This window comes from Mustela erminea, chromosome 4 (genome assembly GCF_009829155.1).
Source record: "Mustela erminea isolate mMusErm1 chromosome 4, mMusErm1.Pri, whole genome shotgun sequence".
NCBI classification, from domain to species: domain Eukaryota; kingdom Metazoa; phylum Chordata; class Mammalia; order Carnivora; family Mustelidae; genus Mustela; species Mustela erminea.
This window is the reverse complement of record NC_045617.1, coordinates 25,443,423-25,470,106: the sequence shown is the minus strand read 5'-3', so window position 1 is coordinate 25,470,106 and position 26,684 is coordinate 25,443,423. Positions and strand designations below refer to the sequence as shown.

At 39.9% G+C, this 26,684-nt stretch overlaps 1 protein-coding gene across 1 annotated transcript in view; it reads left to right on the top strand.

Annotated features, from left to right (window-relative positions):
- The first annotated feature begins 934 nt into the window (after positions 1 to 934).
- The window catches only part of CRYBG1 (crystallin beta-gamma domain containing 1), a 198,722-nt gene continuing 172,972 nt past the window's right edge, over positions 935 to 26,684 (top strand). Inside the window, exon 1 of the mRNA XM_032338909.1 lies at positions 935 to 1,291. Coding sequence (XP_032194800.1) covers positions 1,071 to 1,291 — 221 coding nt within the window. The 5' untranslated portion in view covers positions 935 to 1,070. The remainder of the gene's footprint in view (positions 1,292 to 26,684) is intronic.

Sequence of the window (26,684 nt, the reverse complement as noted above, 5' to 3'; positions counted from 1 at the left end):
CGAACAATATAAATATTTAAAAATTAAACAAAAATAAAAGTTCCTTGAATGGATGAGTGAGTGAATAAATGAGTTGGGTCTTCAAAGAGAAAAGAAGGTATTACAGTGTAAGAGGGACTTGTACTGCATTTACTTTTTAAGCAGCAGTGCTTGGCTCTTGAGCTCTTTATCATCTAATAATGCTCCCAAGTAATTGCTCATGTACTTCTTTTGCTTAAATATTAGTTGCCTTTGCTATTTAATCCAACTCTGAGGTTAAGTAAAGAAAGTCATTAACAGTAAAGCAGATAATGAGAACCTCATGAGACTGGCATTTAATTCATGGTGAGAGATCTATTCAGCCCTTTGGGAACTGGGGAATATACTTAATTCCCTTCTGTTTTTTTATCCTTATGCACTTTATGAGATGCACATACAAATTAATTATTTAGACTCTCGAAGGGAGAGAGGAGTTGGCACACGTGTTTACAGAAAGGAACGGAAGCCACCCAGAGTGTGACATTGCTCAAGCTACCCAAAGGCCAGAGTGGAATAACCCTAATTGCCGGGTGGCCCACGCCACGGGATGCGCCTCTCCCATCTTTCTTCAGGCGGGGCTCCTGGGTAAGTCACTCATTCTGTCAGCCTGACAAAGGCCAACAAGTGGCCAACAACTCCGCAGGCGACGGATGGCACCTTCACCTGAGCCGCTGTCGAAATCCCACCGCGCTCTGACTCCCAGCCCAGAGGCGGCGGTGCAGGGTCCGAAGACGCAGTTCCGAGGGCTTCCAGAAGGTGTCGCTGCCCCGCAGCCGCCGCCCATCGCCGGGCCGGGGACCTGGGGCCTGTCGGTTCTACCTGTGGCTCCAGGCGCGTGCGCCCCACCTGGGCTTGCACCTGGGGCGGCCCTCGCCGCGTGGAGGCGCTGCGAGGCAGCTGGGCACTCGCCGGCGCCCAGAGGGCTCGGGCTGCTGTGCAGCTCGCGCTCAGCTCGGTCTTGGTCCTCTCACCCTCTGCCGTCCCCCGCACCGGCGACGAGGGGGCGGGGTCCGACGGCGCGCTGGGAAAGGCGGGCGAGCTGGCGCCCAGGTATGTTTTTCCACAAGGGCCGGGCGGCGGAGGAGGAGGCGGACAAGAAGATGCCACTGTCGCCGCCACCTCAGGGCGACCACGCGGAGTCCAGCCCGTCCAGGACCCCCAAGAAGCACACCCCTTTCCATATCTGGCGCTCCAAGAAGAAGCAGCAGCCTCTGCCGTCGGACTGGGGGGTGTTCGTTCCGCACCCGCCCCCGGCGCCCCTCTGCGAGGCCAGGTAAGCTCCTCGAGTCTCACCTCCTCTCCCCTCGTCTCCTCTCAGCTCTGCGGTCCCTGAGCCCTGTCCACCGCCCGCCGCGCTCGACCTCGCTCGGAGGAGGGGAAGGGCAGGCATGTTAACAGGGTCCAGAGGGGCACAGACGTGGCCTTTGCGCATTCCTTGTGGCCACGAGTTCCTTGTGGCTTCTGGCTCAGGCCAAGCACCAGCGAGAGGAACTCGTGCCCACCCGTGTGGCTTTTACTTTGACCATAGACTTTATGCAAGAGTTCTAGCGACACTAACCTACTAAGAAGAGGAGAAGGGTAGTGAAGCATTATTGCCATAATGAGTGATAGGAACTCTACCTAGGAATTACACAATACTTTTGACAATGGGGCCTTTATTGTGAAGATCTCCACTTTTACAGATCTCCGTTGGCCTCACAGGATCCGAAAGGAGGAGGAAGTGGCAGGGATGGTTACCCCCATTTTATGGGTGGAGAACCTGAAACCCAAAAGAGAATGGCTTGTCCCCATTGGAATCAGTGTCAGAATTAGACAGCACTAGGCAGCCCCTAGTTATTAAAAAATGTAATTGTCATTGTGCTTTTTGAATTTTTATAAAAACTTCGTATTATTCAATAATACTATCTGAATAGATACTTCTTTGAACAATAATCAATTTGAAGTACCAATATATTTATGTGGTTTGGGGGTATAAAACATTTTTAGTGAAGGGCAGTTGGCAATATCCAGTAATTCCTGCTATATGTTTTTTTGTTGTTGTTGTTGTTGTTGTTAAATGCACCCTTATGAACTATCGGGCCAGAATAAAATGGTGCAAAATTTGCATTTTGAATATATTTTCCTTTTATTTCTAAAAGAGTATTGATTCTGCAATATATTTTCATTCACTTAGTAAAATTTTATTGGGCACCTTCACTAAGCACTGGGGTATAAAAAGCAATGAGCTTGGTTCCTGTAATCCAAGAGTTCTCAGTTTCCTGTGGAAATCAGTAAGTAAAGAGTGGGATGAATCCTACAGTAGATGTTAGCACAGAGGAGGGGATCCAGGAAGGCTTCCTGGATGTGGAAGACTGAACTAGTTTAGTCAGAAAAGGGGAGGAGCAATGAGTTCCAGGTTGAGATTGCACTGTGAGCATCTCACTGAGCACAAGTGGTTCAGCATGGTTAGAGTATGTTTGAGGGGATGGGAGAGGAGTGCTACAAAAGAAGGCATTTTATTTTTTCTCATATTTTTATCATCCATGGTAATAATTGGTTGTAAGAGAACATAATTTTATCTATTCAAAGACTTACTGTGCTTAACACCAATTGAAATTTCTTTCTTTTCTTTCCTTTTTTTTTTTTTTTAACCTTTACCCATTTATTTTAGAGAGAAAGCATGAGTGGGAGAAAGAGCGGAGGGAGAGGGAGAGAAGCAGACTCCTCACTGAGTGTAGAATCCACCCTCACAGGGCTCCATTCCCAGCACCCTGAGATCATGACCTGAGCCAAAATCTAGTCTGACTCTTAACTGACTGAGCCACCCAGGTGTCCCCAATTCGAATTTCTTTTTTAAAATGTTACTCAATAATGATGTGCCCATCATTGAAGTATTTTTCCTATAAATATTTTAGAGACTTCCTTGTTTTTTTATTATCTGACGTATCACCATCATTTCCTGTCTATCAAAATGTAATCATACACAGTTATAGACAATGTATTCAAATCCAAGTGCATTTTATTTATTTTTTATTTTTTTTTATTTTTATTTTTTTTTTAAAGATTTTATTTATTTATTTGACAGAGAGAGATCACAAGTAGGCAGAGAGGCAGGCAGAGAGAGGAGGAAGCAGGCGCCCTGCCGAGCAGAGAGCCCGATGTGGGACTCGATCCCAGGACCCTGAGATCATGACCTGAGCCGAAGGCAGCGGCCCAACCCACTGAGCCACCCAGGCGCCCTCCAAGTGCATTTTAGACTAAAACTTAAAAAACAGGAGTTTTTGCTTCTCTCCCCAAGAATCTTGTATTGTGGTTCAGTCTTGAACAACAGAACTTTCCTTCCAAACTGTGATGAACTTCGTACTAATGAATGTTCTGGAAACTAAACATACTGGTCTGTCTTTGGGATGTTTTCCTAGTTAGATCATCTTCCTAAATATTTTGTTTACTTCTGAGAGAGTGTACCTGTTTCTAGTCGAAAGAGAGTGGCTAAAACACACTTAGGTTTCTGGTTCATCTTTACCAATGTGGCTCTCTTGAGCCATCTGACCATGTCCCCTCACTTCTGTCCAGGACTTGAAGTGGTGGAAGGAGGCAAAATGTGCAGATCTTGCTGTGACCTTTGTCTCTGTATGAGGAACAGATAGTCAGATGGCCACATGTTTTTGCTGGGCATATACCATTAATATTATAGGCTTTCAGAGCAAGCAAAAATGAATTTATATCCTGGCTGTGTGACCTCGGGCAAGTTACTGTACCTTTCTGAGTCTCCGTTTCTTCATTTCAAAAATGGGAAAAACAATAATACTGACTCTGTAGAGCTGTTGTGAGTATCAAATGATAGTTTATGCTTTAAAACTTTTATCAGACTTCTGGACACAAAGTTAAAACTCAGTAAGTGTAAAATCATCATCGTCATCATCATCATAATTATAAATGCAAAGATCTAATGGAAGAAATGAAAGAAATAAGGTTGGGTGGGGGAAAAAAAGCTTCTCTTCCTGGAAGAGCTTACCACTCTAATGATGGTTTTAAGTTTATTGAGGTCAGATTTCTGTATTCTGCAAATATTTGCAGATTTCAGCTTAGATGTTCCAAAAATCAATGAGGGTCATTTTCTTTCTCAATGTAAAACTATTTGAACACTGGCTGCCTCACTTCCTAAAATTCAACCTTACGATTTTTTTCAGCTTGGTCTTGGTAAACGTGTTAATACGTTATTTTTCATAGAAAGAGAGCTGTTGTCCTCCTTGGTAGCCAGTCTCCTGTCTAGTCCATTCATCTCTTGCCATCAGGGGATCCAGGGGAGTGGACACGGTCTGGCCTTTGGGAGCTGTGGCCTGACTTTCCTTAGTAGCCATTAGTGGCACTCATTTATGATGTTTTGAATTCTACCCTATTTTTTAAACCGTTTATTCAGAGGGGGGGATTCTCTATCTGGGTTTAAATCCCTGTTTATCTACTTACTGTGACAGCCATGTCATCCTGAGCGAGTTATTAACCTTTTTGTGCCTCAGTTTTCTCATCCATAAAGGGGGCTTAATAAGAGTTGTTATAAAAATAAACAAGTTCGTGCACGTCGAGTGCTCAGAACAGTGACTGGCACATTGTCCGCACTAGTAAGTGGGAGGTGGTTTCCCTTTTTTCTCACTAGTATCTTGCCTACGCCTCCTTTTTAGTAGTAATTTTATGTGCTTATTTTCTGCTATCTGATGGAAACGGTGCTTCCTTTTATATATTTCCTTATGTAGCTCTTAGCTGAAGGTCAGTGCAGTGACGTGAAGATGATTACCCTCCAGCTACCCTGAACCCTAAACCTAGAAAGCATGCATTAGTGTTCTCTGCCAGAGAGCCAGACTCAAGTGGTGGGGAGCCTCGTAATCCTTGGAAAATCTGCAGACCTCATTTCCTTTGGAGGAAAAATGCAGCCACTGCCAGAGGCCAGAGCCACCTCCCTGGGTGGGCAGAGACCCACCTTCAAGTCAGGGTTTGCAGGCTCCGGTTTCTGCCCTGTACACAGCCCCGTTTATCTGTACTGCAATGGACCTTTCCCTCCTCAGAAGGGAGAACAACTTACTCCCTGTTTATATCACTAGAATGTTGTGAGGGTAAACTGCTGTTTTATTCCTTCAGAAAGAGAATAGTTGTTTAAAATGCTATTCGAAAGCATTCTGGATGTGTGGAATGTTAGTCTTTATGACTTAAAATTGATTCTAGTTTTCAGTCTTTTGTGGCTGGTTTAGTGTTTTCTAACATCAAGGACGTAGCTAGAGAAGTCATTTGGTTTTATCTAATGTTACATCTAAGCTGATTAACACTGGATTATTTTTCTTATTTATCTCATGCTCAAGTCAAGAGTTTGAGATTTTAGGTTTTATTTTACCACTGATAAAACGGGAATTTGAACTTGAGCTCTCTCATTTACTAGCTGTGAGCTCCTTGGGAAGGTACTTCAGTTTCATTAAACTGAGACCCACCTCTAAGCACTGTTCTTGAGACTTTAAAATATATATTCAAAATGACTAGCATCATGCCCAAAAGAGAACAGATGCCCAATAAATAGGAGTTCTGACATCAGGCTGCCGTGAAAAAGGCACAGACGGTAATGTCGGACACAGTTTCAAATCTCCCTCTGCCTTGGATCCAATGGCAGGAGCTTGGATCCAATGGCAGGAGCTTGGATCCAAGTTCAGGAAACTTGGATCCAAATGTTTCCTGAAGCCTCAGCTTCCTCCCGGGTAGAATGCAGATGCTGGCACTTCCCTCACGGGGCTCCAGGAGGATTAGCTATCACAGCCGCAAAACACCTGGTGCAGAGCCTCGCCCAAAGCAGGTGCTGGACAGATGCAAGGTGAGGGAAGCAGGAGTGACAGGGGCCGTGATAGCTGTGGTTCTTGTCATCATAGCAGCGGCGGCGGCTTGAATACGTATGTTTTCCATTGTAAGTGGAGTCAAGCAACTTCAGGAGCCCAGAAGTTGTAACCAGGTCTCTCAGTCTCTGAAATATCTTTGAGTGTCTGGACGTGCCTGTTCATCTGTAAAAGGGTAGACCTTTATGCATTCAGTGACTTAAGGGTCTTAATACATAGGACTGAGGAATTGGAAGGTCAACTTTATACTGGAAGTTAGAGGAGTTTCTTCTGAAGTGATTTTGGAGTCTGAGTTCAGTGTAGGCTAATTCTTTGCTGCTTCTCTCTGTCATTGTGTCGCTCTTCACCCCCTCTTTCTATGCTTTTGGTCATGATCCTCTTAGTCCATATATAAGTGATGTACACACTCTTGGAGACGTTTAGAACTGCTGGTCTTGGGTTCACTTCTTTTTTTCTTTCAATTTTTTCTTCTTCTTTTTTAAAAAGAGAGAGAGAGAGAGAAAGAGAACGAGTGCAAGACCACAGGGTAGGGGGGCAGAGGGAGAGGAATAGAGAGTCCTTAGCCGTCTCCACTCTGAGAGCAGAGCCCACCTTGGGGCTTGATCTCACAACCCTGAGATCATGACCACAAGATCACAACCTGAGCCCAAACCAAGAGTCAGGCCCAAACCTGAGCCTCAGCTGATGGTACCACCCAGGTGCCCCTTCTTTTTTCTTTTTTCTTTCTTGGCTTTTAATTATAAATCTTATTCATAAGGATGAGGCAGTAAATCACTGCTCTGCTATTTTCTCAGGATTAAAGCAATGCAGCAAAAATATTAGATATTGAAATTCACTTTCTAATTCCCAATATTCATTCAAAATGCCAATCTTACTATGAATGTTAAGAAGACTTACCTGTCTTAAAGTTTGAGTTCACCTAATTGATCAGTTGGGTTTCAGGAATGTCCATGCCAAAAAAAGAAGTGATTTATTTATTTAAAAAAATTGTTTTTGGTAAGACCATTGAATCTTGAATTGCATGTATTTCTGTTTACTTTGAAATTTTTTTAAAAGATTTTATTTATTTATTTGACAGACGGAGATCACAAGTAGGCAGAGAGGCAGGCAGGGGATGAGGGAAGCAGGCTCCCTGCTGAGCAGAGAGCCTGATGTGGGGCTCAATCCCAGGACCCTGGGATCATGACTGGAGCCTAAGGCAGAGACTTTAACCCACTGATCCACCCAGGTGCCCCTACCTTGAAAATTTTATCAAATAATTGCTTAATCTCCATTTCATGTTGTTCTTACTGTATAGAAGATTTTAGAGATCTTCATGAAAAACAATGCAATCTGACCTACAGAATCATTTTTCTAGGATTAACGATAGATTATTCTATGGCACAAATTTGTTTTTGTATCTTCTTATTGAAATGTTTATCAGTCCAATTTTAGAGAAGTTTCTTATGATCAACAACACCGAATACTTGTTCTGTGTTCGGCACTGGGAAATAGAAAAATGAAGTCAGAGATGATCCCTGCTCCTAAGGAACCTGTACACTAGTGGAATATGGCGCATACAGCTGAAAAGGAAGAAAGCAGCATATGATTCATGACATGCAGAAATAAAAATTTAATCAAATGCACTGAGGTCAGAAGAAGGACTATCTTGAAGAAGCAGAGTTTTTTTCTCTGATGAAGAAGTTTTACTCGTGTTGAGTAATTAATGAGGCATTTTTTTTCTCTGATATGAAGGTCATCAAAGGCTCCAAACCTTCTTGAGGGTATAATCAACTTCAGGTATTTCCAGTGATCATGGGAACATTTATCTTCATAGCAGCATCTAAGTCAAAGAGAATCATGTATTTGGGACTATGCCTAAATAATTTTCTCCAGTTCCTTAAAATATCTAGAGCCTGAAATCGTATTATTTCAGCTCTTGTATCATATTTTGATACCTAGGAAAAACGATTGGGCTTAGAATGTGACATATCATTTGAAACCTTGGCTGAAATCATAAATAAACATGATGTTGACATCCTAAAGTTATAGGCTGAAAATAAGTGGTTCTAACATTCTTTAAACAGATTTACAAATCCAAAAAACTAACTTGGTGTCTACTCAATTTTTGTCAAAAGATTCTGGAGTTTCTTTCAAAGAGAGTCTAGCATTACCTATCTTCTCCAAAGTAAGGTGTTCTTCCTTAAAAACAACCTATCTTTATTTTCATACCAAATTGCTGGGCACATCCCACAGGTCTCTTTCCATACGTTCATTTCAAAAAAATGGATTCTCAGCTTTTACCCAAGATAGAATTGAAATGTGAATTCAATACCTTGTCCCCAAGCAAGTTTTCAAAACAAAGTATGTACAAGTGTCTGACACTTTTAAGAGGTTTGATAAGAAAAGCAAGCCTGTTAGTTTCATTAGCTCATTTGTAGCTTCCTTAAAATACAGCTGCATTGGGCTGACTCAAATGCCTTATCAAAATCCCTCTAAGAATTCAGATTTATAAGAAGTCTTCATTCTACAGAATGAGAACTTGCTTAGTGCTGTCTTTACAGCACTGAAGATCTCCTGGATGGGCCTGTTCAATGGAAATGAAGCAATGACAAAGAGGCTTCATCACAAGGGAGCATTCTGGCAAAGTGTCAGGAGACCCCAAGGACATACAAGTGACTCAGAGAATCCAAAGTCCATTGTGGTGTCCCCATTTCTCTCATCAACAAGTTATAGACAAAATGAGTGTAGGCTGAGCCTGTAGCTAATTCAGAAAAATGAAACAGAATTAACAAGTGCCTTTTGTTTTTACCTTCCCATATTGGCAGTTAAACAAGTAAAAGTAAGTTGTTGTTAGGCTTGACAAAATATCTTGTGGTGAAGGAATTTGGCTGTTGTCCATATTTGTTATTGTTAAGTGTCATTTCAAACCAGCAAACTACTGAGTCTCATTTATTAGAAGTCAGGGTTATGGCATCCTGAAGTTAATACCAACAGCTTGTATAAGAGATTTGACCAATAAGTACATAAAGGTACCACATGTAATACACTTCCTAATTTTTTTCAAATTAGTTAATAAAGATTGGCATAAGTTCCTAATGGTTCTCTGGGTTCTCTATTTGGATAGTTCTTTATCTTGTGATTGAGGTCAAGAGACAAAATACATATGTTAAATAAGGTAAGGAATGAAAGGAAGCATTTGGTTTATAATAACTTTAGACCATGTCTGTGAAAACGTTATCTTCCATTAAGATTTGATGGCAAGATGCAGCTTATTTGATATACACAGTACATATCACACACTGTTCTAAGTGCTTTACAAATATTAACTCACTGCAATTAATTCATAATATCCTTTGGAGGTAGGTACTCTTATTACTGTCATTGTGAAGAAAAATGGGGCACACTGAAGTATGGTAACTTAGTCAATGTCACAGAGCTCATAAAGTCTGGGGCTCGATTCTCTACCTTGTGGTCTTAAGTCCTGCAGTTAATCACTACAAATTTCAATCATTGTGATTAATGCTGCCTCCTTTATATTCCCACAATGAGTATATTTAGGTCTTCAGTTTCACAATGAGAAATTATAACATATATAGGAAATCAAGGCAATTTTTGGTACTAGACAATTTTTGTGTTAAGTCATGGAGAGAGAAATATGTAAATTCATAGAAATAGAAGTACATTAAAATTTTAGAAGAAAAAACTAAAATAGTTTAGAAATTCTAAAGTGTATGCAATGCAAAAGTAGTGTGTCTAGATCCTGTGTTTGAGGCTTCTGCCCAACCTTTGTCAGGAAACAACATAACCGAGATGTGGGCCTAGTTTAGGCCCAAAGTCTTGGCACAGGCAGTAGAATGGAAGACGGTAGTCCTCAGACTTTGCAGTTGCCACCCAGGCTCAAGGGGATATCAGAATTCCTCAAGCAGAGCTGCTAGGGGCAGTTCTAACTTGAGGCCTCTAGACATCCTGCTGTGTGAATCATTTGGTTTTACTTCATGATTTATCATTGAAAGACCCGCGGATCCCCTTACCCAAGAATCCAACACTGCCACTGGATGCAAACAGCAAGAGGTTTATTGGGACGCAGGTACCGGCGGGCGGACAAGTCTAGAGAGGACTTGCGCACCTGCCCTTTGTTCAGGGCCTTTTTATGGGGTTTGGGGAGGCAAAAGCGTACGTACAGAAGCAGAAGCATAGTTATTGGTTAAGTTGAATGTAAAGCATACCTGGTGCCTATTGATTGGTTTTGGGAGAGCCCGCGCGGGAAAGGGAAGTCAGGGTGGGCTTAAGCCTGCGTAATCCTGTGCTCGTAGCTGGGGGTCGGTTCTCTGGTATGTAACTTATTTTGGGCAAACATCCTTTGAGGTGGGGAGGAAGGGTGGGCGTATTGTTTAAACGACAAGAATTTGGCCTTGTGAGGCCCATCTCTCCGGAATGTCCTTGGGTTCTGGTTATCTCTCATCCTGCTGCCGGCTGCTTGTAAAGTTTTAACAAAAGCTACAATTATAAGCCAAAGCTAAGCGGTTACAGAAAAGCAAGAGAGCAAGGTTAATTACGGGGGGGCTTTTCTAATGGGGGTCTTACAATCATTGAGGTGTCCCTGACAGTGAATACACATTTTACCTTATGTTGGCTTTACACTTCAAGAATTATAAACCATTGTTGATATTTTATCCCACTTAAGGCTCATGATGGCTCTGAGCAGTAAGCCCATCACCTCATTTTATAGGTGAGGAGACTGAAGTTTGAATAATGCAGTGTGGTTTAAAGAAGTGGGACTAAAACAGATTTTCTGATTTCAGAGCCGCTGGTTCTTTTGGATTGTAGACTGTGCCTCCCTGCCCTTGGCCTAGACACATCTTTGACAGGAGCCCAACTGATTCATTTAACTTCCTGGTGACTATTCTCCTGGAAATCCCCCCGCCCCTCCATCCCCCGTTTCATAAGCAACAACTATGAGATTGTCTGAATGCAAGATTGTGTTACTAGCCACTGTATATACTAGAGTCTGGTTACTGACATATTGAATACTTTCAGACTTTCTGCTATAATTAGTATTTTATCTACTACCAAAAAAAAAAAAAAAGAAAAAAGAAAAGAAAAAGAAAAAACCCCCAAAACAAAGCAAAACATCCCACTCAAAATAACAGAAATCATGTTTCAAATGTTTTTCAAATGTTTTCAAAAATTTTTTTTAAATTCAATTTTACTTAAATTCAATCAATTAACATATAGTGTATTAGTTTCAGAGGTCGAAAAATTGTTAAACTTGCACAGCCATATTTTATAATGACAAAATGTCAGTTTGAACAGCTTGGTTATTTTTTGCATCTGCTATTTGGAAAAGATATGACAGTCTATGACCATACTACCCTCAACACACCTGATCTCGTCTGAGAAACATATGACAGTTGAAGCAAACTGTTGACATTCATGTGGAAATACAGTGCCTCCTTTATCATGACTGCCATGCGCAAACCTAAGAACTGCCCTGGTGCTTTTCAAGCCCGTGCAGTGGAAGCTCCCCTAGGCATTGCCAGCCATTCTTGGCTCTACTGCCTTGCAAATGTTGGCTTGTTCCTCCACTGTGTAGTTCCCACTAAGAGGTTGTTATTGTCTGCAAAACAAAACAATGTAGTTGCTTCAAAGGTGGGATTACAAAACTATTCTCTTTTAGTGTTGGCTACCCAAAATAATTTTTTTCTGGAAGAGATTCAATTATTGATCAGGAGGCCTTCATTGGAACGTACCTTATATTGAAATGAGTATTTGTATTCATACATATGTCAGTAAACATGTTTAAACAAGCTAGTCTAAAACTAGATTTCAGATTTTTTTCAGGATAAAAGTAAAGTACAACTGAATGTCTGGCATTTGCTCAATTTTTGACTTTTACCAATTTGCATTTTGTAATTGTCCTAATTCCACCGTGTGAGAAGTTTCAAGTACTTTGACCAGGAAACCTTTGTAGCCGGCCCATTGCTGGCATTTAATTGTACCCTTCCTTGTTATTTCACTTTTATTAAAAGCGTTTTTTGATTCTCATAAGGGGACAGCCAGCCCCAGATCTAGGTGATGACTGCTGAACATGCCTTGAGGCTTTGGATCCTTTGTCATCATGTGGTTTCTTCCTCCAGAGAAGCCCCTGAGGAATTTATGCGTCAACTTCCTTGCTCAGGGCAGGTTTCCTGGTTGCTTTTCTCTGTGTGAAATCAGACCCTCCTTACAAACCCACAAATTTACAAAGCTTGGTATTAAACAAAGAGGAGTACCAATTTTTACCTTAATGTCACTCAATAAATGATCAAGAAACACCAAAAGTGACAGCCAGTTGGATTTGGACATGGTCTATTTTTTTCAGGGGCAAAGAGGGGGACATGTTTTCTGAGGAAAATGGGTGTCCATGGGGGAATGGGCAAGGAGAATGCTTTTCAACCTCCTAATTTCCCACCTCTCCTGCCAGTTGAGTAAACACAAGAAAACTTTTGTCAAGAATAAATAGGACAAAGGGCACTAATGAAGAGAGTACCTATTATGTGACAGTTGCTTTCATATTCAATGCATCTTATTTAATCTTCATAATAGCTCTGCTAGGTAGGTTAATTTCCTCCCATGTTTAGAACTGAGAAAACTGAGGCTGGTAGTGTTAGTAAATGACAGGGCATTATTTGAACCCAGGTCTTTGTAACAACAAAGCTGGTAATATTTTCACTAAACCATGAGAAAACTGAAGCTTACCAAATAAGTAGTTGATAGTGTGTGTATGTGTGTGTGTGTGTGTGTGTGTATGGCAGGTAGTTAGCTAAAGAATGGAAGTATCCAATACAAATGTAGTTACCCACTTGCTCTCAGAATTATCATCCTTTCAAACGCCAGGAAAGAGGGGCATCTGGGAGGCTCTTGATTTCAGCTCAGGTCAGTATCTGAGGGTTGTGAGATGGAGCCCTGCATCAGGCTCCACGCTACTGAGTATGGAGTCTGCTTGGGATTCTCTCTTCCTCTCCCTCTGCCCTTCCTCCCCATTTTCTCTCTTGCACACATAAACACTCTGTCTCAAAACAAAAACAAACAAACAAAAACAAAAACAAAAAACCAAGAAAGACACATTCTCCTTGAAATGCTTGTCCCACTGCAAAGAAGGGAAATATCTAAGAATGAGGAATTCATATGTGTTGGGAAGTCAATGGGGCACCGTTGACATGAGATAATTGTGCCAAGAATCAGTGACTCAATCCCTGAAGTGTTAACAAACTTGTTGCTCCTGATTTCCAATCTACTCTACAAGCCACAGTTTTACTACCTGTTGCTGGCGTGATTCACAGAGTATGTAAAGAAATCTAAGGTGAAAATGTTGAAGATTTTTTCACTCTTCACAGAAGTTAATCACAGCCCTAAAAGAGGGAAGAAATTGCTGGTGACCCAAACTCCAAATTTATAGGAGATACTGTTGGCTTGAAAGACATAGAGCTAGAAAGTTTGAAGTAAAAGGATTATGAAAATCCTTTAAATACCCTTTGTCTCAATAGGAAATAGTAGGTTTGTTGTTAGTACCCATTTCTCTGAAAATTGAATATTATTTTAACTTCTATGTATTTGAGGGATCTAAAAAATTATGTTTAAGAAAGCTCATTAATTTCTATGAGTATTATTAAATGCACATAACTAGCTCACAGTAGGTCATAAAAGAGAGTAAGTTTCTTTTTCCATTATGCTAGACTTGAAACATGCTGTGGCATAAATTACAGGAGTGAAGAGTACTGCTCAATTTCTAGACTACAACCGAAAATTGACTACTTTATCTTAAACCACAGTTCTGCTTATTGTAGGCTTTCTCTAATTTTAAAAACCATTATTCAATGATCATGACAATTGACACTTCAGGTTTGCTTCTTTCATTTGTGACTCAAGTAACTTAGCAGATGTTCCTTCTCTCAAAAGCAGTCTTGATGTATGTCTTTAGCGACTCTGTTTTCCACACTCAGGAAGATAAGTAAATGTGAGTGTGGAACTGCACCAGTGTAATTCATTTATTACACAAACACTCTGGACACCTGGTGTGTGGGAGGCCTTGTGGTATGGCCTGGCAAACCCGTTCAGGCTCTCGTTAGGAACTGAGTCTCACTTTCCTGTCTTTTAGAGAAGCTGCAATATTCACCATTAAAATGATAAAAAGTTTCCATACTTACTGTTATAATAAGAAAGAAGAGAAAATATTCAAAGAGGTACAAGAAAGAGGCTGAGAAATACAGGAGGTTCAACTTTACAGGGGTTGGAGAATTTATAATCCTTCAGCTCTCAATACCATGACTGATACATTGGCTAGGATATATAAAATCCCTAAATTGATAGTTATATTTATATTTTCCCCCCCACACACATTCTAACACTGAAGTACTTTATTTATACAGATGACCCCCAATTCACAATGATTCACCTATGATTTTCTAACTTACGATTTTCCAATTTTTACTATGGTGCGAAAGTGATACACATTGAGTAGGAACTGTATTTCCAGTTTTGAATTTGGATCTTCTCTGGGTTAGCAGTATGTGGTGTGATCTCATCATCTCTCATGATGCCGGACAGCTATAGTCCCCACTCAGCCACATGCTCACAACCCCTACACTTACAACCGTTCCAGACCCAAAAAGCTCTTGCATTCTGTTTTTCGCTTTCAGTACAGTATTCCATAAAGTACATGACACATTCATCGCTTGATTATAAAATAGGCTTTCTGTTGTTAGATGATTTGGGTTAATGTAAATGTGCTGAGCCTGTTTAAGATAGGCTCGGCTAAGTTATGATGTGGAGTAGGTTAGGTTTATTAAATGCATTTCTGACATAGTATTCTCAGCTTATGATGGGTTTATTAGGGTGTGGCGCCACTAAATTGAGGAAGATCTGAATCTGTATTGTGTGCTAGATTACCTACTTGTTAAATTAAACATGTACTTACAATATCAGCAAAGCAGGGATGAGAGAGAAAAAAAATCTAGAATATGCCTGGAGATTAATGCTATTTTAAGATATTTAAATTTTATTTCAAGATTTAGAATTGTTCTTATTTTAAATGATATATTAGGGGTGGGGGAGGCATAATCTTTTTAGTGGTTAGAGTGATTATAATACAGACCTGTCTATCTCTATATACCTCATTTAAAGAGCTGCTAGGGGAAATGAGAAAATATGATGTGAAATATGGAAAGTAATAGAGAAACATACCCAATTTATTCTTGTGTTTCTCGTATGAGTTAGATTTCAGGCCCCAAAGTATCATGTAATCTTCCCTGAGGAGGTTTGATTGGTTGATGCCACTTTTATTTTTATGTTATTTCTTTAAATTTTTAAAATTATTTATTTATTTATTTTAAAAAGAGAGAGAGAGAGAGAGTGCCCAAGGTGGGGGGGGGGGGGAGTTGTACACAGGAGGATGGTGGGAGGAGCAGAGGGAGAGGGAAAGAATCTCTAGCAGACTCCCCATTGAGTGAGGAGACCAATGTGGGGCTGGATCCCACAACCCTGAGATCATGACCTGAGCCAAAGTCAAGAGTCAGACGCTTAATTGGCAGAGCTGCCCAGGCATCCCTGATGCCACTTTTTAAATGTCCTGTCCAGTTCTGTAGAAGTGCTCAGACCAGTGGACATTCTGAGGGGCTATTCTTTTATAATTGAGATTCTCATTTTATTGATTGATGTAGTAGTCTACAGTTGCCTTAGCTATCTTGGCAGCTTTACCATGTAGTTATAATAATCTATAATCTCACTATCTGTGAATAACATTATTAGCATTCTGTTCTTTTCCTATACATATTTTCATATGAATTAGTACTAAAGATGATATCACAAAGGCAGCAATTTAGATGCCTTTTGTCTCCTGTTTTATTTTTCACTTAGTATTCTCATTAGCATTTTCTCACCTCATTAAAGTATGTAAAATAATTTTTTTTACTCATGCCACTCTTGATGGACATTTAGGTTCTTTTTGACTTTTCACTATTATAAATACTACTTCAGTGAACAGCCGTGTGGGCAACCTCAGCCTCTGGATATTGTTTGCCCTTCCAGATCCCACTCTTCACCCTCCTCTGTGCCCCTTAGGACTGTATTTAGAAACTGCACGGACCAAGCTGACTTGCCCTCTGGTTTCTAGTTTGGTTTAGGCAATGGGAAGCTTTAGAGGAGAGGACAAGAGCAGGAGTTTATGTGGTGGAGGTTTCCTTCTGCCATTGCAGGCTACAGCCTCTGCTGGGTGGACCTCTTCTACAGCCCAGATCTTGCCAGTTCCAGCCCTCTGACCTTCCCTGGCCTCTGCATTCAGGGGTGGCAGGCTTCCCACTGTGCTCCACTCTTGCTACCGCTGTCCCCTCACCAGCCCATGTGTGTTAGACTGTCAGTTCTTTAAACACTTCTGGATCATCTCTTTGGTGTGTGCCGTCTCTTCCCTGCTGGGATTCTGCCTAACTGATATCAGCTAAATCTAAGCAGTATGCTCTTTGTATTTTCTTTTGTGTTTGTGTCTTTATACTGCCAGAGTTTAAGGTAAGAGACCATTCAGAATTGGGTAGGGGAGTTAAGTCAGGTCTGAGCTGGTTATTCATGAATCATGCCCATAGATTGAATTAAAGTACTCTCATAGAGATACACACCAGTTGCCTTTGCGACCAGAGAGAAGGGAGCAAATAAACTCCATGCAGCTGTGCTAGACACCTGTACTTGAAAGATAAGGAGGATATAGCTGCCAAATGTTTCCAGTTTGGTTTCATTTGGATATCATTGGTTCAGTTGTTTCGTTTCTCTTTTCATTGTGGCTAAACCCTTGTCCTGTTCTTGGCAGTTTGTATATTCATATGTATAGTTTCTACATCCACTCATATATGTTCCTTCATTTACATGTTTGCTAAGAACCTCTTCCTTATAGAAAGCACAGTCAGGATTTTGTGAGCTGAATGGATACTACCATGTTTTGGGCACTCCTGCATAGGTGCATGATAACTTTCTCTTAGTCTTTAAATGAAAAATTGAAAAAATGCATAGCAAACAGTTAACTTCATTCACTTCTGCTTCAGTTCTAGGTATAAAAGTTTATAATTTTCCAGAATAAATGCCAAAGCAATCAAAGCAACTAGGGGTTGTTAACACTTCACAGGTCATTTAAATTGAATGATAATGTTTTCTATGTTTACTGTGTCATCACTGACTGGATCTCTGTCTAATAGAGTATTGAGGTTTATCCAAGAATTCACTGGATTGCTCAAAAGGCCTAGCCTTTGTTTTCTTTTTAAATAAATTTTATCTATCTTAGTAAATGTTTTTGTTGATCTGATATTCAGATTGTATTTCATGTTCTTAAAATGTGAATTACTGAGTGTATTCTATTGCAGGTATAAAATAAGATTAACTCATTTAAAATTCAACATATAAAATTCTCACCATTTACCAATAACCAGTGATAGCAGAAAAGGAAGAAAAATAAAAACAAAAACATACTGGTAACAAAATGAGAGAGCTTGAATTTTAACTCTGAATTTCTCAGTTACAACATAGGTGACTTTGGGCAAATCATCAAGTTCTCTGTGTCTCAGGGTACTATTCAACAAAACGTGGATGATGCCAACCTGCCTGGTCCCCGACAAATCTATCAAGAGTTTCCTTTGAAAAAATGTGAAAGAACAGTGTGAACTGTGAGTGCATAGGTAGTGTGAGCTCCATCACCCTTTGACTCCTCTCTGGCTTTCACTGCTTCTTTTCTGAAAGCCTGGTACATACTTTTCTCTTTTCCGGTGATCTTTCCAGAAGTGAGTAAATACATGGCAACATTTGCTTTTCCCCATCTTTTCTCCACATTAACCTCCTCTCTGTGGATTCCTCCTTATCTCTGGAGTTCTGGTCTGAAGCTTGTCTGGGGCCCCCTCATCTATGTCCCTGCACAAAGCAGTGGAATGAAAAGTGGGGGACCCTGTGGGTCTTGTTTCTGTTGCTTTGCATTGCCCCTTCTTTCTTGGCTTTCTTCCCCACTTGCCTGAGTCCTCTGCTACATTAATTGCCTGTGGGAATTGTTTAGCTCGATAGACATTTCCTCCCAGCCACTGCCACCAGGTTGCCTTCCACTTACAGATGCAATTTATTTCACAGAAGAAGTTCATGTGGGCTTCCCAGAGAATCTAGGGAGGTAGTTAATTTTGATTGTCTCCATTTTGCAGATTAAGCAATCAAAGCATTACATTGTTTAGTGAGAGTCAGGACAATAGCCCAGGACTCCTGAATTTTAGTCAATGCTCTTTCCATTATAATGCCACAATACAGAATAGCAGAATAGATAGAAATAGAAAAAAAAAGTTTCGTAGCTTTCCTGGTTTATTGCAATGTCCTTTCTTCTTCTTCCCTTTTTAAATTTAACACGGGTAATGTTAATGAGTTAAAATGGCATTGAAGTAGAAGAGGAAATTGAGAAATATTTATTTGGTTGTAGAGTAAGAAACTGATACATACTAATTAAAAATCACACTACTATGAATATTACAATTTGAATATAACATTTCTAAGAAAATTCTATATGTAGAAAATAGTGAATTTTTCCTAGTGACAAATGGCTAGCTATTGAATTTTCAAGTTTGACTCTTACCCACTCTATGCTTTTTTGAAAGACAGTTATCTCTAGTGCATTTCAGTGTTTGGAGTTTGATAACCAAAGACACTGTCCTGACTTGTACAACTTTGGTGGAGCAAAGCCCTAGTGTTTATTATCCTCCTAGACACTTTTCCCATCAGAGCTACTCATATTCAGGTCCTAACATGTACACACCTTTCAGTTTTATTTATGAGGTGGAAATTTGAGTAGCATTGAACACAATGCATTTAGAAAATTTAAATATTGCATGATTTAAAAATATCTCTAGAGTAATTTCCTCTTGGAACTTGTGACTTGAAAAGTCTCCAATTAAATTCCCAAGAGATTCTGGTGCTCCAAAGCCAAGGCTTAGGCACTGGGACAGGAACCCAGAGTAGCTACAATCTAAGCTTCCTGAGGCATCAAAGCTTGATGATGGATCAGAGGGCTGAGGGACTAGCCACCTAAATGTCTCAGTGGTTTATTAGCACAAAGAAGAGAGTGTGAGCAAATGATAGAGTTATTTCTATCACAGCCTCATAACCTTTGGGATTTTTGTATCAGTAATGTGGATGACTTCGAAAAAGAATATTGATAAAAACCATTTGGGGAAAGAACTAAACCAGAAATCTGAAGACCTGGATCTCTATTTATTGGCTGTGTTAACTCAACTCAGTAAACTCACCTGACCTCCCTGGGGGTTAGATTCCTCATTCATAGTAGGAAGGGCAAATTTGGACTTCCATCATGAGATCTATTCTTGTTGACATCCTTTGAATCACAAATTTGAGTTTATAAATTTTCTAGCAAGGTTGGTCAAGGTGTAAGTACAATAAATAGTAATGTCTGATGCATATGGAAACTGAACTAGTTCTAATGCTAAGTAGTTCTTTCCACCCTTTTCAATGGGAGTATCTGTTGGTGAAAAGTTGAAAGCCATCAAAGTCATGAGGTAGGTTGGCAAAGTTAGAGTTTTTAAACCCCCTCTGAGTAGAAACCCTGTACCACTTGGACAACTGCAAAAAAGAAAAGAAAACTGTAAGAGTTACTTAATTTAGACATGTAGCATGAAGACAGAGACATATAAATGCTGTTCTGAGGAATCTCTTAAGATATATACATCTGTATGTTTGATCATCATTTTATTAATTCAGCATAGGACCATAAAATTTAAACTGAGATATGTGCAGACGCTTCTATTTTGCAACCTAGAAGACCTTACTAATGAGGAAAATTTGGAGGGACAAAAGATGTAGAAAAAGTTGTTTGCCTTCTATGTAGCCATAGTGTAGCTTCGATTTAATGAAATAGCATATTAGTTTCCTTACAGGTTTGAAGCATAGTGTTTTCAGCCCTGAGCTTGTGGCCAAAATGTCTAAAGTCTGCTCCTGTTTCATCCATTTTCTGATTTTGTTACCTTAGGTGAATCATTTCACCTTCCTGGAGCTCAACCCCCCTCAAATATGAAAAATGAACCAGCAGAAAGGTGAAATGATATTTATCAATCTCTTTCAAGATTTTATGTTCTATTTCACTAGAGATTCTAACTTGGTACTGGGGAGATTGAAGGACACTAACAAATGTTATACCCAATGGTTACACATCAGCCAATGCTAAATGTTTAAAGCCCCATCCTGTGTGGGACACAGGGCTGGTTCAGTCAATAGAAGATGCAACTCTTAATCTCAGGGCTGTGAGTTCAAGCCCCATATTGGGTGTAGAGTTTACTTTAAAAAACTAACAAACAAAGCACATCCACAGAAAGATTGTTTTGAGGGAGATGACACCCCATGAGACGGTGTCTTAGGTGGGTTCTCCCAGAAGTAGACTCTGTGACAGGGATTCAAGTACAGATGGAATTCAGGAAATACTTGTAGGAAATGAAGAAGGGACCAGAGAAGGGAAGCCAGGCAATAAAGGAGCTAATTATCAAACCAGTTTCCACTGTGGTTAAATGGAGGTTAGACCCCATGGGAAATTCTGAACATCTCTGTAGGAGTCAGGGCCATGCTCTGCCTTGGGGAGAGGACTAGAGGTAGTATTAAAACTCTCAGTTTTTTCAGTCATGGGTTGAGGGCTGCTTCTGCAATCCACTGCTTCCCTGGCATTTCCTGCCTTGATAATGTTGGTTCCTACTGGCCAGAAAGTCCCCACGTGGTTGGAAGTTCAGCAGTCCCAGAGGGGGTGGGGATTGCAGCGCTTGCATAATCTGGCTACAGCAGAAGAGCCAAGCAGCTCTGTACGGTGGTGGCACCAACTAAAGGTACATATGCATTCACTTTTAGAAGGCAGCACCACTAAGGGACCTGGAAACAGTGCCCCCAGGAAGCCAGGAGCCATCTTCAGCTCCAACAACTTGCTGTCTATCTCTATACACAGTGGTGTATAGCAGCCAGGGAGGGGCAGGCTCTGGAGTGCCTATTGGCCTTAGCTCTGGGAAGCAGGCCATGGACATTGCAAAAAGGCATGTTGACGGTCCATGTGCAATGAGTGTAGTCAAAATTGTAGACTTAATTAGGCCACATCTAGGGCATAGCACTTTAAAGGGAGTAGCATCCATGAGGACTTTGTGTTTGTGATGCAAGAGTTGACACTCTAGGAGAAGTATGATTGTACTTTATAGAAACTCTTCTTTTTATGGAGAAAACAAATTCTCTAATGTGTTATAGAAACATGTTAGCAGATGCAGAATTTTCTATCACTGTCTCTGTAGAAGCAGACCAGCTGTCAGCAACATCCGGATTTTGAAATGTCTGAGATTTGAAATATAATGTTTGGTGTAAGCCTTGAAATTTTGTTCTTCCAGGATCACCCAAGGTTTTATGCAAACTCTACTGTTTCTAGGTGAAGTTGGCTTCTAAGAAGCAATCTTTCTATGTATTGCTATTTATAGAGTATAGCATATGTATTAGAAAGATAACTATATTTCTGTTGCTATATTTCTGTTAAATATAACTTTATGTTTAATATTTTATGAAAATTTAGAATTTATTTTTAATATTAATGTCATAATTAAAAGCTTAGTATTTAGAAATGGTTGTTGTATTGCTGGTATGCAGAAGCTAGCAGAAGACTTTTGATAATCTGTACACTTGTGATTATTATTAAAAAGGTATTATTAACAATAATATGACCTGATGAATCATTATTTTTGAGTTGGCCATATTGCAAAAAACAATTATGATTCAGGCACCATGACCATATTGCTATTAAGTAATCCACTTACTACAAAATTTTTGATATACAAGAAGGCTATTAGGAAATCCTGTAATCATTTTCTTTTGTCTTCGTACTATGAAAGGCAGATGGATTCCTTTTGGGGAGAGGATGTTGAAAATTCAGCTTGACCTAATCATGGAACAAAAATTTTGTGGACCTTTAGAAGAAGAGGTCTAGTGTTTCTCAAAGTATGTTGCTGAGATATCCAAATCAAAATCACCTACAGAAAAAAACAAATTCGTCCCCACCTCCAGAAATGGAAATTTGGTAGGTCTTGAGTAGGGCCTAGGAGTCTGCAGTTTTACCAACCTCTTATTAAAGTCATTCATTGAGAACCACAGGTGTAGCCCAATGGAGATTAGGATTCAGCAATCTCAAGAGGGTCTTCCCAAAGGCATCCAGCTGTCTGGTAGCCAAGCTGGGGTGAAACCCAGGTCTCATGAGTTTAGTTCATTTCTTTACAGGGTACCTGTGTGGTTCAGTGGATTAAAGCCTCTGCCTTCGGCTCAGGTCATGGTCTAAGGGTCCTGGGATCGAGCCCTGCATCTAGCTTTCCGTTCAGCTGGGGAAAGCTTTCCGCTCTGCTTCCTCCTCTCTCCCTGCCTGCCTCTCTCTGACTACTTGTAATCTCTGTCTATCAAATAAATAAATAAAATCTTTTTAAAAAAAGGTTCATTTCTTTACATTATAATTTTTGTAAATATTTGAACCCATTTCCCAAACGTATCCTTTGTATAAGTAATGATAAGTAATCATTTACTACAGAACCAAGTATAGCAGATGTGTAAAGTCTTGAACCTTTTGTTTATATAAATATGTAAATGAAATTTGTGCAGACTCGAATAATAATAGTTTTGGAAGGCTGAGCATTATGTCCTAAAAAAACACACGTAACACAGCAAATGAAAAGCTCTGGTATGAATGGACTTCTAACAAGTCTCTGCTACAAGTGGATCTTACAGTTTGTCACACGTATTTTTTCTCTGAGCACATCTTCATTTCCGCGTCTATTGCTCATATCTGGCAAGTTTGCCACAGATAACTTCCTCCTGCAGTTCTTCATACTCAGACTCCTACGTGTTGCAACCAGTGAAGCCACTGCTTGGAGCCGGGTAGTTGACGACTGTCTGAGCTGGTGAGTTGGCATGATTAGTACTTGGGACTTAGTAAAGCCATAATTGTGGTTCTCATTTCTGCTTGTGGCCGGTCAGCTTTGCGCAGAGTAAAAAAGGTATTTCCTTGTTCATCAACAGCACTTCTAACAAGGCAGGTCTTCCTGAAGACGTGGGGTGCTGGCCATGCAGGAACCACGGGAGGGCCAGGGGGTAGCTCAGCTCAGCACGCACACCACCGCTAGGAGGAGGCAACCTACAGAGTACTTACTGCTGATGGGGGGCAGTTAGTGTCACCTTTGTCTAAGAAGGGAAAGAGAAGTTTAAACTCTGTCCCAAAACAAGTCTGCAGAGACTCCTCTCTGACCCACTGCCCTTCAGTAGCTGCCATGGGCCACCTGGGTCCTCCTTAGAGAAGACAGTGAGGACAGGTTGACTTTGACCTTGATTAAAGTAAAAACAGAATTTGCAAACAGTAGTTCTACTTTTGTCTCCTCACTTCCTTTCCTTCTTATTCTCGTAACTGTATCTTAATCCAGCAAGGATTTCAGGGGGCATACCAGGGGACGTAAAATATGCCAAAGTAGGGCAATTTGCAAATATAGTGAAACAACCAAGAAAAAACAAAGTTGGAACCCAAGAAATGAGAGATAAAGCTAAACCTGCTGATCATAATGACCTATCCACTGGTATTACTGCATCTCGAATCTGGCAGTAACTATTCTAATGCTCTCAGAAAAACAAGAAATGGTCTAAGTTACTCAGCTCAGTCTAACCTAATCAGACACCCATCCGGAAGGTTATAACATTTCTTTGTACTCAGATCAGAATTTTTTCTGGGGCACCTTTATAAAGAGAACTCTATGATCTAAGGAACAATGATTGACAGTTTCTTAAAATAGACTAAACAACAAATTTCTTGGGGGTGTTTTTTATAGCTCCTAATATTGACCTGGGATGTAATTTAGTTACAGCTGTTCTGTAGGGGGCCAATACGATGCAACCTAGAAATTGAATACAAGTTAATAAAATGGCAATATGAAGTTGTAGGGATCTAAAGAACTTGTTGAACTGTCAAAATCTCCACAAACAGGGAGATTAATTATCACTGGAATTGCAAAAACTTTGAACTGCAAATGAAAAAAAAAAAATGTTTTGATGTAAATACCAGGGAGCAGTGAGGAAAGAAAAAGGCTGAGGAAGACAAACTTGTAACCTGCCTTTCATGGGCAAGAGAGATGGAAGGGGTTCTCCTTCCTTCATGGGGCCTGGAGCAGAAGCTGACTGTACCATCCCCTATTGTAACAGCTGACTCTTACAGGCGCCTTCCCTGGCCTGGCCCTCACTACTATCCTCCCCTTTTACTCTGAAAAGATCCTTGTTTGAATGATAAGCTCTAAAGTCACCCCACCATGAACCTGACTGTTCACTATGAATGCTTTTCCTAAGTTTAAACTCAAGCCCTTGCTGCCATGTTAGTAGAGTGGTAAATTACATGCATTTCTTTCCTGTGTATATTGAAAAACTTCCCTAGAAGTCTGAAAATCACTCTGTAGATATTCTTGCTATCTCCAACTTTGCACCTCCAAATATTTCTGGGTCCTGAGCTATCTTGGGGCTAATGCAAGAGCATTGTGTGTTCCTGACCTGCACTTAAATGTGAAGAAGGAGAGGGAGATAGAGTGCTTTTTCCACCTGACCCTTCCCTACAGCCCAGCCCAGGACCTAAGTATTCTTCATGAATTTTTGGTGATTGTTTAATCGAATTGCTTCCCTCTAGGGCTGTTATTAGCAATTTGGGAGCAAAGGCTCTTATGGTTTAAAACTATGTTGGATATATAATTTTATATGTATTAAAAAGTTTTATTTTAAGCAGTAGCCTCTTGAAAAGGGGGAATATACTTCAATTCTATAGTAGAATAGTCATTTCTGGTGTCAACCAACAGTGTGCAGAGAAAAGTACCATCTGATATACAGCCTTGTGAATTATGCTTTTCACTTTATAGTTCAGACTGGCAAGTCTATTTCTCAAGTCATTTTTTTTTTAATGTATTCCCCTGGCAATCAGAATAAGATGCTACCGTATAAGAAACAGTATTTGGGTTATAGGCACCTTGTGAAAATACTAGCTTTATACCGTAGAGGTGGCTAGTTAAGAAGAAAATCAGTAGTCTTGACATGACAATTTTATCCATTCTTAAAAACACAGAATTATTTATTATAATAGCTAGGAATATTTAGTACTACTAAACTTTTTTTTTATAATTAACATATAATGTATAATTAGCCCCAGGGACTACTAAACTTCTAAGAAAAAAAAAATTTCTAAGCATAAAAGTAAACACTGGCATAAAACTGGAACCAATTTCATCACTTTCTAAATTGCCAGAGTTTGGTTTGTGTTTCTGCTCACCTATTTATCCTGGCTCAGTACTGAAGCTGCACTTGGAAATGGAATTCCTTTCCCCCACTCTTCCTTCATAGTTTTATCTGTAACTTTTAACATTTTAAAAATCTTTTCTATTTTTTAGGTAAAAATTTGCATTTTTCTGTATAATTCACATGTGTTTGATTACTCTGGAAGGAGAAATGGCCTCTATAGGCTTATTGGCTATGTATTTGTGTTTCTTCTTTTGTGGAATGTCCTTTACCCATTTTAATATCAGTGTGTTTGTGTTTTCTTATTGAATTATTAGAGCTCTGGCATAAAGTTAAAGTGGGCAGAGGGTATTAATGGGTGATATGATTTTTTCTTAAGAAGGTAAATGGCTCAAAACTCAAAGCATTCTAGTAAAACAGAAATCTCTCTCTCTCTTTTTTTTTTTAGTTTCTCTTCTGAAGTCATATTCTAGAAAATAGTAATTTTTTATGTTTTTTTTCAGAAGTATGAGTTTTCTTTCTTCTTTTTTAAAATTAATTATTTATTTGAGAGAGTTAGCATGTGGGGAGGGGCAGAGGAAGCAGGCTTCCCACTGAACGTGGAGCCCGTTGTGGGGTTAGATCTCAGAAATCTGAGATTCTGACCGGAGCCAAAATCAAGAGCCCCGCATGTGCTTAATTGACTGAGCCACCCAGGTGCCCCAGAAGTGAGTTTTGTTTCTTGAGCAGGAATTTGAAGTTAAGTTTATGCAACATATGTTAGCTTCATATTTTTGTGTGCGAAAGAGATTGTTGAGATGTTTCTGACAGTTACTTTTTGAATATATATAACATAAAAGCATCTTTTATCACTTCAATATTTTTACATAATCTTCTAGTCTAATTGATTCCTATAGTGAGAGGTAAGTTTCTGTTGTATTGTGATATTTTGGCTTTTTTCACCTGCTATTACTTGCCATTAATGTTAATACTGACTCTATAATAGCTATGAAAATAATTTAGGTGCTCATTCTTTTGGCAGAAGATAAATTTTTAAAAAAGATTTTTACAAAAGATTTTATTTATTTATTTGAGAGAGAGAGAGATTACATGTAGGCAGAGAGGCAGGCAGAGAAAGAGGGGAAGCAGGCTCCCTGCTAAGCAGAGAGCCCGATGCGGGGCTCGATTCCAGGACCTGATAATGACCTGAGCCGAAGGCAGAGGCTTAACCCAATGAACACCCAGGTGCCCCAGAAGATACATTTTTGAGTAAACCTTTAAGTAAATTGTTATTTCATATTGCAGTTGATTTTAATTGAAATTAATCCCTGGGTCTAGGTAAATAGTTTAATTAATTTTGTCCATGAAGCCGTTATTGTTCACAGAATATAGCATTAAGATGAATAACCTGTAGGATGGACCCATAAAGAAAACTACATCTGCTCACACCTACCAAAGAACAAATGTTCTACTGTTTGGAAATGGCTGGGTTTGGGGGACTTGGTAACAAAGCAGAAATATTCTATCATTATCATAGAA